This window comes from Fusarium solani, assembly GCF_023522795.1.
Source record: "Fusarium solani strain SB1 chromosome Unknown bctg00000006, whole genome shotgun sequence".
In the NCBI taxonomy this organism is placed as follows: domain Eukaryota; kingdom Fungi; phylum Ascomycota; class Sordariomycetes; order Hypocreales; family Nectriaceae; genus Fusarium; species Fusarium solani.
Window position 1 is genome coordinate 1,390,576 of NW_027072151.1, and position 18,313 is coordinate 1,408,888.

The window sequence follows — 18,313 nt, forward strand, 5'->3', positions numbered from 1 at the left end:
GTCCTCGTATCTCATCTAGTTCTCACCACTGCTACTCGATTGGGTCTCATCAACCACATCCTCGGCAACAGTCACCTTTGGCTTTCGTGGCTCGACGTGCTCGCATCCCTCTGGGACACGGCAAATGTCACGCACATCGCACGTCTTCCAGAGTACCTCTCGAACCTCTTTGAATACCTGGTCCACAGCATCCATAGCCCAGATCACATCAAGATGCTCGTACTCGGGAATTGTCTTGCTGTGAACCACATCAACGAAGGGCTCGCGGCCCTTGTCGAAACGTCGGAGGAGTTTCTCGCCATCAACAAGATTGTCGTTTCCACAGACCCAAAAGGCCATCGGCGGTGCTTGTTCGTTGTACCATGCTGTCGAGCCCTTGGGATGTTTCCGATGCGCCTCGATTGCTGACTTTGTTCTCGGTGTCACGGGTCTTCCGTCGGCTGCTCCATCCATGTGCTCCTCAGCTTTCAAGGCATCCTTAGTAGCCAAGATACACTTGTGCTTGGCAAAGCACTCCCGCCCAAGCCACCATCGCATCGACTCGGCACTGACATATACGGGCGCGAACTGGAACATCCTGTTTCGAAGGCCACGGTCCCAGCGGGAGTCTGTCCAGTCGAAGAGGAAGGAAAAGACCTTGTAGCCGAGCCATCCATACACGCGTGGGTCCAGAAGTTGATGCATCTGCATCATAAAAGGGATAAAAGCGTGAATCCCAAACATGAGCCGAAATAGGCCGGGCGAGATTATTCGCATGAACTTGAAGTACATCTTGCCGATCAGAGGTCCAGCGTATGCTGCGGGAGCAAGGGCGCAAAAGACTGTCAGCTTCTCTCCTAGGTCAGGTCGTTGTTCCTTTGCCAAGGCAACAAACGTTTGTGTCGTCCCCTGAGAGTGGCAGATGAGGCCAATCTTTTCGAACCCCGTCTCGCTGATGATTCGCGACGTCAACGCAGGGAGGTCAAACACGCCCATCTGCCGAATGTTCCAACACCACATCCTCGGGTCGCTATACTCAAGCAGCGTATGCTTGGGCTTGAAACCACATCGATTGTTTCCCAACCAGACATCGTAGCCAGACTTGCAAAGCCAGAAGGCAAGAGACTCGTCGTCATTGCAGCAGTACGCCCCTGAGCTCTGCAACAAGCCATGCATGAGCAGCACAGGAAACTTGGGCTTCTGATTCGGATCCTTGAACTTCCGTCTGGGGCCCTGGAAGACTTCCGGCCCTTGGTGAGATCGAGTACTGCCATCCAGCTCAGTGTACTCCTTCGGGTCGTAAACGTGCCATAGGTCGATCAAGAACCCATCTTCGGTCTGAACCTCAAAAGTTTCAACATCGAGCCCAACTCTCCGCGCATAGTATGCCACATCGCATACGATCGGGTCGGGGCCACCTTCGGTTGGTGGGAAGGCCTCGGCGGTTTCTACACGGTCCAGAGTGAGCCCACTTGTTGACTTCTTTTGCACCCAATCCTTCTCTTTTTCATGCCTTACGCGGGCTCTGCGCTTCTCCTCTTCGTAAAATGGCCGACGTGCGTCGGGGTTGCGGAACGTTAGCCGGTAAAAGATGTTCCTCCAGAGCGAAGGTATGCTTGTAAATAGAGCACCCAGAACAATGACGCCAAGAAATGCCAGACTTAGGAAGAAGGCCGATATTCGGAAGAATAGACATTGGATATTTCGAAGCATTGAAGGAGGTCCGTAAAGAGGCAATGGAGGAAAGAGAGGATTCGTGTGCGACGGAGGCATGGCCTTTCGCAAGGTGCCATTGGTCGTCGACTTCTGCATTGATGCGCCATTCTGTTGCTCTGGCAGCTGGACAACTCTTCGGTGTCGCGTGTCTGTACTTTCAACATTGGAGATCTTCTCCTTTACCTCGTCGCCCTCCTTGATCTCGACGCTCTTGGGTTCTCCTTGGAGCTCTTTGCGGAGGACATTGAGCTTATGCGCCTCTTGCAATGGTACACCAGGAAGCCGTTGGCCATCCGAAGTGACAATTACAGGGTCCTGGGGAGTCACAAACTGAGCCTCGACGGCTACAGAAGGATCCTGTCCAGTCGGATGTTGGTGAGAGAGCTTTTCGGCTTGTTGACTGAACTGGACGGCGGTTTCGGCCAGCTTCTCGCCGATAAGGTGAGGGGTCCGCTCTGGAGCGGCACTTGTTGTGCCATCACGTTTCAGGGTCATTTTTTTTTCTTAAGTCTTTGGGTTTGGAGAGAGTATGCAATGGTGTGGTAAGGTCCAAAGTTCAGTCGGATATACGAAGGGTCGCGTATAGCCGTCCTAATGATAAGGGACCAACAATGGTCGAGATAGGGTGGAGAGAAGGACTAACCAGCCAGATATATCCGCATGTCTGGCAGGAACAGAAGTAAAAAGAAGAAATTAAGTTTGTTCGAAAACTTTAGAAGCAAGAAAAGATTAATGTTCGAGGGGAAAGGGTGGGATGGTGAACGTTAAGATGACAAAACCGGACCAATAGGGTAGGTCGGTGGCCAACTTCCGCTTTGAGAAGGGGTAGAGCCGTGATTGGATGACAAGAATAAAGGACGGATACCGAGATGTTCTGTGTGGATTTTCAGGACCCTTTTGTCGTCCGATTGTTTACAAGACAAAGCGTTTCAAAGATGAGGATGGCGAGAAAGTTGGCGGCGGTGTAAGGGCCCTTACATCTGACTCGCTGCGAAATATGGTTGCGTCATGGGCGTTGATACAAGGGGGGGCTTGGAAGCGCCGCTGAAAGGGCCGCAGAGGGAGGGTGGGCTAGCAATCGTCAAGTCTGTCACTCGCACTCGCTGCCAGGGAGCAGCCGGATTTGTGGCGGAGACTGCGACGACGTGGAGGGCGGACGATCCCTGCTCGAAGCATGTGAAGTTGACAAAAGGGGCTGGGATCATCACGCCTGGTTCAATTCCGGCCGATCAGGCTGCAAGAGCTAATTTGCACTGCCAACGACCAAAGCCTGGACTTGATAAAAATCTTGGACGTGTCTGCGTGTCAGTGACGGCGCCGCTGTCTGGGTGGCGGCTTCATCTTGTTCTTGGGGAAATGATTTGAAGTGTCCGTGGGGAAATGGAGCGTCATCGTGAACCTCGGACCTCACCAGGAGATAACAAAACTGACGATAGATGAAAAGACTCCGAATAAGAGTATCATATCAGCCTCATCTAGACTGACTACACGAATACGATCATCGTGCACCACATGGAATAATAGCATCTGATCTCTAAACTGTTGTTTCTCTGTCAATCCAGGGTCTCAACAGCTGACCCTTTTTTTACCCCGGAGAGCCGGTACGTACTTCCCGTGCCCGCGCCCGTGCTCCGCGGTCGGTCGGGGTACGTACCGCTTCTCCCCCGTGTCGCGCGCCAATGCCGAGGCCAAATTCTCTGTCCCCCTTCCTCTCGGTCGCTTTGAGCCGCAGCCGAAACGGAAGCCACATCCCAATCTCCAATCTCCAGTCGCAAAGGCAACCGCTTTGCACCTCGGAATCTGGGGCCGTGACGACGTCGACTCGGCAAAACTCCTCACCTGTCGCTTCAATTGTCTCTTGCTAAAGTGACTGCGTGCCCCGAGTGTGTTGCTTAACACTTTCTCCTTCCATCTCTTGCCACACCGTCCCTCCAGAAGCTCCGGATCGCGATGCAACCATCCCCGCGTTGCGCCTGAAGCTCCATCTCTCGACCGCCAGCTCCATCATCACCACCCCACGCCCTACCTCAACCCGCATATCAAGATGGCAAGCTCGTCTAGATCCGTTGTGGCCTCGGCCAAGCGACGAAACCGCAGACGTCGTCAAGACAAGCCATCCATCGCGGCCAAGCTCATCCTCGATGACCATATCAAGAGCGATGTCGGCATTGTGTCCGAGGACATTTTCCACGACCTCTTCCCCAGCATTAGTGATGGTATGTCGCCTCAGTACCTAGATGCTAATGTCAACTCATACACCGCATTAGAAGGTTACTAACCCCGGATTTGCTTAGGCGCTGGCCAGAATAACATCCATCATATCGCGATCGCTCCATGGGCGCCAAACGCGAGCCCGGCCGACAGTCCGTGGTCCATTGTCCCGATAATACAGTCTTCTACTCTCTCCCCTTCGACCGTCCGATTCTCGCCCTCGTCCGCCTCCCTCCAGAGCTTCGCCGTCACCCTGCAACAGGTTGCTCCGTCCAAGCTGTCGAGCCATAGTCGAGGTGGAATCGAGATTCTCGTCCTCGATGTTGCTCCCGTACCGCTTGAAACCGTCTTTGTGAGCTTGGAGAGCGAACTAACAAAGAGGCTTGAGAATGGGGAGGGCACATTTTATCGAGACCACCCTACCAACGGCAGGGGCAAAAGCGCTGGCAACTCGTCACCAGAGGAGCGCCTTGTGACTTCTCTCAGAGCTGCTCTGAGTAGTCTAAAAGTCGTTCACTCTGGTGATTTGTTTCCGCTTCCTCTCCCTCCGCATCCTCTCACCCATGTGCCGCCGAACCCGGGCAAGATCATGCTGTGCGAGCCAGTCGCCCAGGGTATCCTGACCGAGTCAACCAAGATCATTCTTATGCGCGGCCGTGTTCACACCAAGCAGATCCGTCGCGTCGCATCAGCGAGCCAGCAACTCAATGGCGCTCGCGAGGACGAATACGATACCAGCACCGACCAATTCTACTCTGCTGCTGAGGACCGGGATAAGTCAGGCACCACGACCGAAGGGATGGAGTCTGCCACTGAAACCGAAACCGATCTGTCGGGCTCTGAAGAGGACGAATTATCGGACGACTCGATGGATGATATGATCTCTCTGCAAGCTCCGACTCTGCCCACGACCAATGCCAGTGGAGTTTCGACGCTACAACCGGGAACACCAATGACTGTGGGCACTCTACGTGGCAGAAAGGTGAGCGGCATTAGCGGCATTGCCACGCCTGGCTCTGTCTTTTCAAACTTTACCGCAACCACTGCTCGACCGGATAGACCACGAGGCAGACTATTCAAGGCTCAGGGCCTAATGAAGCAGATTCCTTCAGATCTGCTTCACCCAAAGCCATCCCTGGAAGATGACGAGGAAGCCAGAATCTATGTCGATGTATCGTCCTTAACTAGGATAGGATGCTTTTCTGGCGACTGGGTTAGGATTGAGGCTGCTGAGGAGCCCCCTGCCAATGGATTCGGCGCCTTTGGCCTGGGAAGCTTTGGACAGGCAGACTCGGAACCTGCCAAGTGGCGACCTGTTCGAGTATATGGTCTGCCAGAGGGTTATTCTCAGCGACCTATGACGAGGATTCCAAGTGCGAAGCACGGAGAAAGAAGACTGTCTTTCTTTGAGTCGCAAATCCAGCGACCCACTAGCCCTACGGCCTATGCCTCTCCAATTCTCCTCGCCAATCTTGACGATGCTTCCTATCTTCGACTTTCCCCCCTGAAGAAGGCATCTTACCAAGGCAAGGGTACCATCCCCAGATTCACCAGCGCAGCGCGGCCTCCTTATGCTCGGGACATTACCATCCACCATATCCGAACCCCTATCTCCGCAGAGAGGGCATTCCAGACCGCCGTGCTGGGTGGCCTGAAGCGATATTTTGCGCAGAAGATCCGTCTAGTCCGGAGCGGAGATCTCATCGCCGTGCCGGTCGATGCTGAACTTGGCCGCACGCTCCAGGAGATGCCCGGCGCTGGAGGCTCCGAGGTGGATGATGTGATGGCACTCACCGCAGGCGGCCAGGAGACCGGAAAGCAGCCTTCGAGGTTCGACAGTGTCGCCTGGTTCAAGGTTGGACATATCCAGATTCAAAAGGCCGATGAGGACGAAGACGGTACTGCTGATGCCTTCTGGGGATCTGTTGCTTGCATCGATAGCTCGTCCGTAGCCATGCACGGCTCAGGGTTTGAGACAAGCAGGATACCTGGTATCAAGCAGAGCACCTGGCAATATTATCTCGGTCTCAAGAAGACACCCAGGAGAGCATCTGAATCTACGCCTTCTGCGATTCAGGAGCCCGAGCTGCCATACGTTTCTCCCCTCAGGCGTCAGCTGAGAGAGCTGATTGCTGCTGCCACGAGCGCAAGGGCAATTCATCTCAAGATGCCACCCGTTGCAATCCTGCTGACTTCTACGCATCGCAATATCGGCAAGTCAACTCTCGCTTCCAGTGCTTGCTCTGATATGGGCCTGCATACGTATACGATTGACGCCTTTGATATCCTGAGCGAGGGAAGCGGCAGTGGAAGCGATGTTAAGACAGAAGGCTTCCTTAGAACAAGAGCAGAGCGTGCTATGAGCTGTGGCTCTGATTGCTGCGGCTTGCTTCTCCAGCATATCGAAGCCTTGACAGCTGACCGGATCGAGGCCACCATCAAGGAGATTCTAGAGGACACCCGAGTGCTCATTGCCACCACGAACGAGGTCGATAAGGTGCCTGATGGCGTCCGAGGACTGTTCACGCATGAGCTTGAAATGACAGCACCCGATGAGGCGGAGCGTGAATCCATCCTCAAGTCTATCATCAGTGATAAGGGCGTCAGCCTCGAGCCTTCTATCGATCTCAACTCGATCGCCCTGAAGACTGCAGCCCTCGTGGCAGGTGATCTGGTAGACGTTGTTGAACGAGCCTCAATCGCCCAGCAGTCTCGCCTCGAGAAGCTCTCGACCAAGAACACTAACGCTGAAACAACCGTTACTGTGCGAGACGTCCAGGTTGCTGGTGGCCCTCTTGCACGCTGCTTGACCAAGTCGGACTTTGATATTGCCGTGGAGGCGGCTCGCAAGAACTTCTCTGATTCAATTGGCGCACCCAAGATTCCCAACGTCACTTGGGACGATGTTGGTGGCCTGAACAACGTCAAGGAGGCTGTCACCGAGACCATTCAACTGCCGCTGGAGCGCCCCGAGCTCTTCGCGAAGGGCATGAAGAAGCGATCGGGTATTCTGTTCTATGGTCCTCCTGGAACCGGAAAGACGCTGCTTGCCAAGGCGATCGCCACCGAGTACAGTCTCAACTTCTTCAGTGTCAAGGGACCTGAGCTGCTCAACATGTACATCGGAGAGTCTGAAGCCAACGTGCGACGCGTGTTCCAGCGTGCCCGAGATGCTCGACCTTGCGTCGTCTTCTTTGACGAGTTGGATTCAGTAGCTCCGAAGCGAGGTAATCAGGGCGACAGCGGCGGTGTTATGGACCGAATCGTGTCTCAGCTCTTGGCAGAGCTGGATGGCATGTCTGGTGGTGATGATTCGGGTGGTGGTGTCTTTGTTATCGGCGCGACCAACAGACCCGACCTCTTGGACCCTGCCCTGTTGCGACCTGGTCGATTCGACAAGATGCTCTACCTAGGCGTCTCTGACACGAACGACAAGCAACAGACCATCTTGGAGGCACTGACAAGGAAGTGAGTTAATTACGAATGTTTCTGACACACTTTGATGCTAATGTATTTTTAGGTTCACTCTTCACCCCTCAGTTTCTCTCGCTTCTGTGGCAGAGCGCCTCCCATTCACCTATACTGGTGCCGACTTTTACGCTCTTTGCAGTGACGCCATGCTCAAGGCCGTTACGCGCCAAGCTACAGCTGTGGACGCCAATATCAAAGCTATCAACGCCGACCCAGCGACTCAGCACCCAATTTCGACCGCTTACTACTTCGATCACTATGCCACGCCGGAGGACATTGCTGTCATGGTTACAGAGGAGGACTTCTTGGCTGCCAACGATGAACTTGTTCCTAGTGTTAGCGCTGGCGAACTGTCCCACTATGAGCGCGTTCGGGCTATGTTTGAGGGTGGTCGGGAGAAAGAGAAGGATGACAAGCCCGCCCCGGTGTCCCAGCGCGTTGTGTCAGGTGCATCGACGTCGTCAAAGGGCAAAGGCAAGGCTGTCGCGGGCAAGGGTAAGGGCAAGGCCATTGCCCTGACGAGTGATGATGAATTTGACGAGGAGGATGAGGTTGATGATCTTAATGGAAGATCTAAGGGCAAGGGAAAGGCTGTCATGGGCTTTCAAGACGGCACGGCGAGCGACGATGATGGGTTGTATTAGATGAGTGAGGATCTTCTGACTATATAGGCCCTTGTATAATGAGCGAGCAAAGGGGTTGCACCTTGACTACTAGACTTTGTTGGATATACCTCCCCGGCGGGATATTAACTGAGGCTCTAATAAAGAGTCGTGTACATCATCAGCTCCAGTATTGAGCGAGAATGTCAACTATCTTTGGGTTTGTTCTAATGTTGATGTGGATTACTTCTTGGCGTCTTTGGGCTTGTCCTTTTCCGCTGCTGCAGCTGCGGCTGCAGGCTTCTTGACTTCTTTCTCATCATCGTCATCATCGCTATCATCATCATCGTCATCGTCGTCGTCGTCGTCCTCATCGTCATCGTCATCATCCTCGTCCTCTTCTTCGTCGCTATCGTCGTCGCTATCGTCGTCATCAGAGTCCTTCTTCTCTGCCTTCTTCTCAAGCTCAGGTTCCTCCTTGATCGCTGTCTTGGCCTCAACAGCCTTGATCTCGTCCTTGCTCGCCGCGGAAACGGTGGCACCCTTTAGAGACAGGGAACCAGCGCCTGTCTCCTTCCAAGTACCGCTCGTGGGGCTCTGGACTGCATTCTTAGCAGCATCGGTCTCTGTCCACGAACCGGACGTGGGGGACTGGAGGCCGTCGGTCTTGCTGCTGGAGGGGGTAGCCTTGGCGGGAGTCTTGGGAGTTTCCTTGCTTGCTCCCGCCTTCTCCGCGGCGGGCTTGGCGCCGTCCTTGCCGTGGACCTTTTCCCGCAGAGCCTTCAGGCGAAGGTCCTTGGCCTTCTGCGCAGCCTCATCTGCGACGGAGCGGACCGGAAGCGTCTTTTCCTCCTTCTTTGTATCTGCAGCCTTGGGCTTCTCGGCGGGCGCGGCCTTGGGTGCCGCAGCCTTAGCAGCAGCAGCTGCCGCTACGGCCTTTCCGACCGGAGATTGAGATGCTTGAGTAGGGACGGGGTTCGGGTAGATGGGTTTCTTTAGCGGAGGGTCGGGCAGCTTCTGGTGGATGCTGGGGATAGTGTTCTCGTCGTAGTAGATCTTGACGTGCTCCTTGAGCTCGCCATACTCGTTCCACTCTTCAATCTCGACAATATCCTATCGCTATTGTCAGTCATATCGCATCACGGGGAAAAAAAGCAAGCTTTGGAGTCGCGCATACGCCTATGACCCAGCCCTCCTGAACCAGGCCGGGAAACTTCCTCACGCGGCCGCTCTCATCCTTTCCGGCTCTCCGGCCCCAGAGCTGGCGGGCCTTGTCGTCAAAGGCGATGTCGACGGCCTTGAAGGGGATGCGGTTGGCGCGCAGGATGGTCTCGAGGCGCGAGGTGGCTGTGACGATGTGGGAGGAGCCGGCGGTGAGGGAGGTGAAGATGTAGAGGGCGGGATCGTCGTAGAAGGGGTTCGACATGCTGGAGATGGATTAGGGTGTTTATTAGTTAGGTAGATAGGTGTATTGTCGCAGTCAATAAGTGTCAGTCTTGATAGTTGTTGATGGAAGAGCAAGGTTCTTGGAGCTACGTAAGCTAAGGTACAGAAGGTAATTAGGTAGCTGCATGGAAGAATAGGAGACGAGAGGGATGGAGGTCCCGTCTCCTGAGCCCCCCCAAATAATCCCAAATGAGGCTGGTGACTGGGAATGATGCGGGGGCGGGGCACAGAAGGGGTCCATCCTTCAAACTCCGAGTGCCTGAGCTGAGTTGAATCTCAGGTACCAGCCGTTTCTGATGACGAAATAGCAGGGAGACGAGTTCCGAAGAGTCAATTTTGAATGGGAATGGCTCTAATTGTCTGTATTGACCTGCCATCTGGAGGTCGAACAGTTTCAGCCGCGCAATCCCTTGTACCAGCTCCAACAGTGGACGTCATAGACATTCGCCCAGATGGCTGACTTCCCCCGTTGCCAACACCTGCAAAGAGGTTGGTGATGGGCCTCATGCCTTTATAGATGCCTCACAGAATAGCTACCTAACAACTTGTCCTATTTTTGGGCGGTAAACATGTTATCGCCTTCTCCTTGCATATCTGCGTTGGTACGGTATCTTTTCTCTGCAGACACAGACTCGTATTGAGCTGGCTAAAGCTGCACAAGGAAGGGGCGTCTTCCCCACCATTCGTCAGCTCTCCCTTCCTTCATCCTCCAGCTTTTCTCGTCTCCAACCCTTCTCTTTCTCCTCTTCTATTTTTTCACTTCGAATCCTGTTTTGTTCACATCGTCAATCTTGATCATCTCCTCGTTCATGCCTGGAAGATCCCTTCACCGCAAGCGTCATCTACCTAGAGCCCGCAGCTGAACCCACACCGACTCCTCAGTACAGTACCTATATTGGGAGACACACCCAAAAATGGCAGCAATTTACGCATGGACAACGCAGCACAGCACATCCCATCTATCCCGTTCCCGTGACGCGGGCTGAAACGCTTCGCGGGCAAATCACCAACTCTCCTGCGCCAAGTCCATCGCCAGAGGCCAGCAGTCTTCCAAGTTCAAGACATTGAGTTAAAGATAGCCAAGTGGCCTGTACCATACTGTACCTTCTGCCGCCGCAAGCAAACCCTTGAGAGCTGAGCACAGTAATCTCGTGTCGATCCCCGCCCCCATCTATTTATCGATACGGGGGACTGCAGATGATAGTCGCATCTCTCCTTGACCCTGACTGAGAACGTCCGAGATTAGAAGTCTACTATGGAGTATCGTTCCCCATTCGCATTTCCCCTCATGCTGTGTACAGACGGTATTGCGGCTCACAGCGTCGGTGAGAGGATGCCGCTAAGCAGCCTGGTCTTGGCTGTGCCGCTCCGCTCCCAACACGCCGGCCCCTGACTAGCCATTTGCCTCTTGTCTTGGCTCTCGGTGTGGCTGCCAGTCAGTACCGTTCCGCAGTGGACTCTCTGGCTGGTAGCTCAAACCTTGCGCACACACTTTAGCCTAGACATGCAAACGGTCGCATGTCCCTTCACCGCAAGCGCAGGTGCTTGACTCGACTCGAGAGGGGCATCTCAAGATGAGACTCTTCTGCTACTAGCAACTGGCCATCGCCTTTACGCTGCATGGCGGGATAATTACGTCGTCAGAGGCGTCCGGGCCAAGCGTTTCAGAGCCTTGGCCGGGGAACAGCATCGTGGGACGCTGGACACGACGCCCCTGGGCCTTGCCATGGGTCTTGGAAATTGAATGTCCGGCGATGCAACCGAACATCTTAATCAACTGTCTTAGCTGCATCGGGGGGGCCAGGCCAGGGTCACACAAGAGCTGGCCGTGCAAAATTTTCACATCTTCTCTTGGCTCACATGGACTCTAGTTTCTCTCCCTCGGCTCGAACTGCGTGGTTTAGACTTTGACCTCTCTCCCGACGAGTTATGAGCCGTTTCTTTTCAACTCACCAGGACGACATTGGCTAGCCGCGGTCCCACCATCTCAGGACACACAAACCACGCAAAAGGAGAGTGCTAAAAAGAGTGTCATTGCGCTGGCAAGGCTCCGAGACCCATCAAGCCCCCAGCGAAACGTGGCCATGTCAACGAGCGCAACATCTGATTGGTGCGCTGGCAGGAGCCGAAGGCCTATGCCAGGGCTACCCAGCAGCCGAAGCGCCCTTGCAGGGAGCGGACCGGGGCCTGAGCAGAGTTTGACCGGGATGAGGGCTCTAGTTCAGGAACAAGCCAGTCAGAGATGCAGCCGCGAAGGCATTCCGCGATCCTCGGCCGGGTTGCCGCCTTCTCTTGGACCCAATCATGACATTGCGAAGGGGATGCAGGGTACCATTCTGGGAGCAAGATTGCCTGGATGCCGGGGCTAGGTCGAACTTTCAGGGACCGGTAGCAGTGCCAACCAACCGGGGGCGATGAGGTGACAGCGCACCAGAAGGATTCTCGGCGGGTTGACGAAGGGGACCCGGAGCCTCTGTAAGCAGAGATTTCGCTCGCCCTGCCAGATGCGAAAACTACAAGTCAGGCTGGATATCCGCCCTCCACACCTTGTTTTGTTTCCCTCCTGTTTCTCTCCTCACCTTGCGCTTGTACTGTCTCGACGACACTTCTGCAGCTTTGTGCTATACCTTCATTTCCAAACGGTTCTTGATACACAATCTTTGTGCCTTGCACGACTCTCTCCTTTTTGCTCAACGCAATAAACAAGAATCGCTTTCGACTTTACTTCGAGTCAACACCGTCTTTTTCAGACACACATCAACAAAGCACTCACTGTACTTTTGACCAAAACATCAAAATGCGCTTCACCATCTTCACCGTCGTCGCCGCTGGCGCTTCTCTCTCTGCCGCCCAGGACTACGGCCTGCCTTCGACCACCACTCTGACCTCTACCACCACCAAGGTCCTCACTCTCACCCAGTGCAACCCTACTGTGTCGGACTGCCCTTACCGCACCACCACCTCGACCGAGGTCCTGGTTGAGACTTCTACTGCTCAGGTTGAGACTACTTCTTCTGAGGCCGAGACCACTTCGTCCGAGGTTGAGACTTCGACCTCTGTCTACGTCCCCCCCTACCACCACCTCGATCGAGATCCCCGTTGTCAACACCACCACTTCCACTTCCACCTCTAGCACCAGCACCAAGAAGGTCCCCAGCGTGAAGACGACCTTCTACCCTGCTGGCAACACCACCACCAAGGCTGGCCCTACTGCTCCCGTCACCCGCACCACCAAGCTCAACGTTCCTGGCACCAACGTGCCCGAGTACCCCGAGAACCCTGAGAACCCCCCTACCGTCCCCAGCGGTGGCTCTCCTTCTGAGTCTGCTCCTGTCACCGTTCCCACTGCCGCTGCCAACGGCCTTGTTGCCTCGTCTGGCTTCCTCGGTGCCGCTCTTGTGGCTGCTTTCGTCGCCCTCTACTAGATGTCTGATCCATTTTTGGACTGATGATCTAGTTATAGGTGTGCAAGCATCTACCCCTTTAAACTTCTTGTGAATACCTTTTTTGAACTTCTCTGGGGACGGACGTTTGGAGACCATTTTATATGAGCGGACTTTTTTCTGGGGAGGCAACTCTTTTCAACAACAAACAACATGGCGGCTACTGTGTAGCAGCACTTGATCCCTTGCAGGTCATCGGAACCGGCGCATGGATACCAGCGTGGAGTTTTCTGAGGCACGGTTTGTAGATGTGACTATCTACATACGCGTTGCCTGGTCTGGGGATGGATATCTCGGGACATTTTGGAGTATAGACAACAGTATACAATACAAACAAAGATACATACGTGTGATTCTAGTCGTGGAATTGATCCCAAATCAGTGATGCTCTGCGATAAGCCTCGAACATAGAATGACCCTGACGAGCTGACTCTTAGGTCTGTATGGAACATGCACATTCCGCCTCGCAAGCCCCAGACAAGGTAAGCTGAGGTGGTACGCACCCATGCACGCGTTCCTCTTTTTTATTGTGGTATCCAACCAAGACAAGACAGTCAATGTCATACAGACGCATGAGTGTAACCATACTCGCATGTCGAATAGACCTGAGTCTCGCCTCATCCATGTCATGCTGAGACAAGCACACACACGCGCGCACATACACACAAACATGCATCCTTAGCCATCTCCACGGCGGATATTAAATATCCGGGACGTGGGAGAGGACGATCCTGATGATCGTTTCTGGCTTGCTGCATATGCAAAAGGCTCTGTGTGGGTGCCCGCATTGATGTTTGCCCACTCAGCCGCACAGGGAAGACAGACGGATGATTACTCGAAAACCAACAAAGAGGAAGAATAGCGTCAACATAACCAACGGTGAGGCTCTACCTAACTAGCCTCATTGTATGGGTACTCAGTTGCATGTGCCACGGGCCGACAACAAGCCACCTGGACGGGACCGCCGGAGTTTGGCTCCGCCTCCGCTCTCCGCCCGTTCTCCGCTCCGGCAGAGGCTGGCTTTTTCTCAACGGCCGTCCGAGAGCAATTGTCATATATTACAAACCGACATGAATGGCTCGATTTGCATCAGTATGACCTGAACTGACTCAAGCAGCTTTTCCCTCGAGAAGATCGGTCCAGTCAGAACCCCAGCACATGTCTCGGAATACCCATCACCTAAAAAAGGGGTCCCCGTCTGACCCAGGTCCTTGGAGACGGACTCGCCAAGATTAGGGATGATTGTCTCTCCCTTTTTCACCTGTCTCTGGATTCTCGTAAATATACATACGTATATACGTATATACACATGTAGGTATATGAGGCGGGCGGCGGGAATGTGCCAGAGCTGCATTGGGTGTGATATGCCGCTCTGACACAAGTCTTCCCGCTCCCTAGTCTCCCCAACTTGTTTAATATCCCCCGAGTAAGTTTTGCTGTAGATCCCCTCATGTGTTTTTGCTTTTTCTACTTTCTCCTCTTCTCGGCATTCGTTAAACGTCCGTCCCCCGGTCTTCCCCGTCATGTACGGTCACTCGACGGTCCGTATTGGACCCCGATGGACACGCGGCTCCGGACTTCAAGACTCCCTCGCTTGGACGTCGAGTCGTGCTAACTGCACGTGAGGCTAGAGGCTATCAACATGTCACTGAGACAGTCGACAGCCACCCAGTCACCGGGACAGGCTGGCGCTCGGGGGAATGTGCCTGGGTCTGAGGCTTGGTTAGGTCCATGTTAGCGTCGTGATTCTTTGTCTTAGTTCTCCTCCGGGACTGCGACTAGCCTGTCGATGAACCGGCAGCCGGAGCGGGTCGCTTGGATCCCCGGTCGATTCAACTCAACCATAGCGTGGTCTTCATGTGGGATTAGCACGGGAGTAGACGCCGTGGCTGAATCCTGTCCGGTATTAGAGTCGGCATTATCAAACGTATGCAGAGTAGTAAGGTAGTTAGTTGGTTGCCCTATTGCTATTACACACCAATCCCATGCATCCTTGGTTGTCCTTGTGAGTACTGACTGATATCCTCGTTTGATCATTCCACCATCCATCCTAGCCCACCCATTGTCGCCTTTGTAGTTGTTGTGAAATCTATCATCCTTTTTTTTGCCTTTGCTTCTCTTCAGTGTTGTTGTGGTCTTATCCTCCCTCGACCCCCCCTGGTCCTCCACCAGCGTCATCATTCCATACCCCGAACCCTCCCTCAGCTCAGCTGTCGGTATGGCGGCAGTTGACCCCCCAGACACGTGGGCATCACGGTTTTGTCTGGGTTTCCTTGGCTGAGACCCTGTCTCATTGGGGGACGGTCCCACCCGCTACCACTCCCGCGTATCTGTCCCGTCGCTCCGGGTCCAACTTCTTAGCTCGCTTTTGCTATGTCCTTGGCGTTCTTGCTCCTTGTTAATGATATGAGTTCATGAGATCTGGGACCCGGAGCCGGTGCGGGGGCCAAGACGTGTCGTCTTCCAGCCCCGGAGACTGAACTGGATACTCCATGGACCGTGAGACGCTAAATATCGGCATCTCCGTTCAAGAGCACTGCCCTTGCGCGCACATCTGACAGAGGGTGCTGTTGGGCTGAGCAAGGTTGTAACAGTTGTGAACGGAGCTATGTCCGCAGAGGCCGTTGGCTGAGTTGACCGGGCCTTGCAGCTCTCGTACCGACTTTGCGTTGGTTGAAGGTGGCATCATGTCCCAGCAGGCCTGTCTTGATTTGGTCTTGGCCATTGGAGTTGCCACCGCTGTCATGGAGCACTGTGTCGATTTCAATGGCCCGTGTGAGTGAGTTGTTGTGTCTTGTTGACTCGTGTCGGATACGAATATAGGTACAAGTGATAGATTTCCGTCTGCCGCAGAGGGGAAAGCCTACCCCTAATATACCAATCGAGGAACCGACAAGTTGTCCCTTAGTGCAGCACGAGGACGATGACGACAAGGACCCTCTCTGCTTATACTCAGACGACCAGGGAAGAGGCTCTTGACAAATGCGACTTGCTTCAACGGTTGGCAACTGGAGGGGGGGCTGACTGTGATTATGTAGGGCTCAACTGGACTGGACTGACGAACGAACGAACGACTTGCAGAGGCACAGCGCGCTCTCACACCCAGAGCCCATTTAGCGGGACTCTCGGCTTTTATGGATATTGGCTCGTAGCCCTGACGGGGGTCTCTGGGCCCCGGAATGCTGTGGCCTTGGAGAGGGGAGGGGGGACCCTCAGTTGGCTCTGCTCTGTCCATCATTGTCATCGGACGAGTTTCCTCATCTCTCTTTTCCCAATACTGTTTTGTTTGCGTGTCCAATTCCATGCTGAGACGGCCGCAGGAGAAACGATGCAGCCTGTGCCCCGAGCGACTGGTACTCAGCGTTCCAGTGTCGCCAGGCACGCCATGTAGTTGGCTGGAAAATCCTCCGCTCTGTGCATCCCAGGTTGGTGGGTGGTGGTGGGTGGTGGTGGTGGTCTTACCAGGTGTCTCAGTCCCTTTGTTTCTGGAAGCCACCCTGCCCTGCTGTGATTCAACCTCAGCTCCAAGCTACCATGTCAACAATGGGATGAGCACTACGTAGCAAACAGCAGGAGGCCAGCAGAGCAGGGCACGACAGGACATGCCAGGCCCCGGTGCAGCATGGGCAGCGATGCAATGTGACGGAGATTCCGCTCCTCTGTCCTTGGCGATGCGACGGCGAGGTTACTACCGGACCTCTGTTCTCCTCTCCTGCACCCAGTATGTGCCGCAGCAACGGATGCCTGCGTTCCATCGGGGGTGGCGCGAGCAGGAACACCATCTCTGCTCGTTCCAGCCGCCTCACACCTGAGCATAGTACCTATGCACCTATGTCCCGCCTACAGCCACCTTGGGCGAGTGACGAGGGAATTGCATGACGGATGACGAGAGGCGCATCATCCAGAGCCTGCACTGCACTGCACTGCAGTTCCCTGTACGCCTCGACTGGTTTGCACGAGTTGCAGCGCCCTCAAGGTCCCGGCATCCAACAGCTTGGCCATTCCCCCGCAACTTGACACGTCCAGAGAGCCTAGCCGGGGCTCTTTTATCCCAGCATTGCGTCAATACTGCTGGCGAAAAGGTGACATGGGCTCTGGAAACTGATATCTGACTGCTCCTAGGCCCTCGCTATTGGATACTCGTGTGGGGGATGGTCCATGAGGGGACACATTTGCCGGCTAGATTCGCCCATTTCTGGTCCCTCGTTTGCAAGTTTTTTTCTGCCGCGACCCGCTACTTCTGTCTGTATCCATGGTCTGTTTGCTGCGTCTCATGCTGCGGGCCCTCTCGGCCGACAACGACGGCCTCCGCCAAAACGGGTTGAGGTTGAAAGTAGCGCCTCATTCTCGCGCGGAGCCACAAATCCCTGGACTGGGGGCGGCCACTTGAAACTACACCAAGTGATCGGGAGACGGCCTTATCTCAAAGCTTCATAGCGTCCGTCAAGCTGCATTGATCCACCAAGATCGATCCTCCCTGGCCTGCGGTTGGACGCACCTGACCCCTGTATGTTTGTGTTACACACAGCACGAGTTTCCTGGGTGTCGTGATGAGAGTGAGATGCGTGTGACAACATGTTTCCTGTTTCGATTACCTGGACGCCCCGGCACCCTCCCAGACTGACTACCCAAAGCGTTGAGAACCCGGCCCTGGTGAGGGCGAGGGCGATGGCGATGGCGACTACCACGCCCGTCTCGATTATGGTGGAGTCTGCGTGTGACAGCCCAGCAGACGTCTTTGCCGGCGGCAAAGACCGCCTGGTTGATGACAGACCATACGCCGCATCAGGTGGTTGGCCGAGGTAATTTCATGGGTGAGATTTCCGGCTACTATGTAGCATGCGTGAGAATCCGAAAAAGACGGACTGCTGCCACGGCTCGTGAGGACATGGGACAGGGCACCAACGGAGCGGTCCATATCCATACCAAGAGCAGGGTTGTTGTTGTCTAGGATCCAGCCCGGGCCAGGCATTTCCAAGCCACTCATGTCGTAGCATCATTTATGATCATTGTATCCATGTGTAGCTGAGATACACACCACACTTCGTCGACCTGCCAAGTTGACAATCAGTTCTCCATCTGGCATGACATGCGAAACGCATTGGAAATCGGCTCACGTTGGTGTCGTTCAACGCAGGTCCGGGGACCCACGGCCATGTCGGCCCAGGCACCTTGACATCAGCTCCATGCTCACCCATTCTGTTCCCGTCCCCGTCCCCGCTCCGTCCCGTCGGCTCCTCGCTCGCGTCAAGTCGCATTGCTGGGCAGCATCGGAAGTTGACTGATGCCGGTTCCCGAATGAGATTGCGGGCTGCTGCAGTGGTCGTTGCGTCTAGCCCGCGGTCAACGGCAGAATAACTCAACTTGATATAGGCTAAGCCTGTCATGGTGTTTCTTGCTTGCCCTAGCGCCGGCCATCATCGGCCAGGAACCTTGAGAACGCCA

At 54.6% G+C, this 18,313-nt stretch overlaps 4 protein-coding genes across 4 annotated transcripts; 2 read left to right on the forward strand and 2 right to left on the reverse strand.

Moving 5' to 3' along the window:
• Positions 1-15: 15 nt before the first annotated feature.
• Positions 16-2,190, reverse strand: MRS44_010160 (uncharacterized protein; the record flags this gene model as incomplete). Its single annotated transcript, XM_046280098.2, has 1 exon — positions 16-2,190. The coding sequence occupies one exon, from the start codon at positions 2,188-2,190 to the stop codon at positions 16-18; it is 2,175 nt and encodes a 724-aa protein (XP_046131395.2).
• Positions 2,191-3,739: 1,549 nt separating this feature from the next.
• On the forward strand, positions 3,740-8,021 carry MRS44_010161 (uncharacterized protein; the record flags this gene model as incomplete). Its single annotated transcript, XM_065620019.1, has 3 exons — positions 3,740-3,911; positions 3,990-7,374; positions 7,427-8,021. The coding sequence occupies 3 exons, from the start codon at positions 3,740-3,742 to the stop codon at positions 8,019-8,021; spliced, it is 4,152 nt and encodes a 1,383-aa protein (XP_065476208.1).
• Positions 8,022-8,222: 201 nt separating this feature from the next.
• MRS44_010162 (uncharacterized protein) lies at positions 8,223-9,405 on the reverse strand (the record flags this gene model as incomplete). Its single annotated transcript, XM_046269940.2, has 2 exons — positions 8,223-9,092; positions 9,157-9,405. The coding sequence occupies 2 exons, from the start codon at positions 9,403-9,405 to the stop codon at positions 8,223-8,225; spliced, it is 1,119 nt and encodes a 372-aa protein (XP_046131393.1).
• A 2,817-nt stretch (positions 9,406-12,222) lies between these two features.
• On the forward strand, positions 12,223-12,850 carry MRS44_010163 (uncharacterized protein; the record flags this gene model as incomplete). The annotated part of the gene is made up of 2 exons (XM_065620020.1): positions 12,223-12,465; positions 12,518-12,850. 2 exons carry the CDS (start codon positions 12,223-12,225, stop codon positions 12,848-12,850), a joined length of 576 nt encoding a protein of 191 aa, XP_065476209.1.
• Between the last annotated feature and the right edge of the window lie 5,463 nt (positions 12,851-18,313).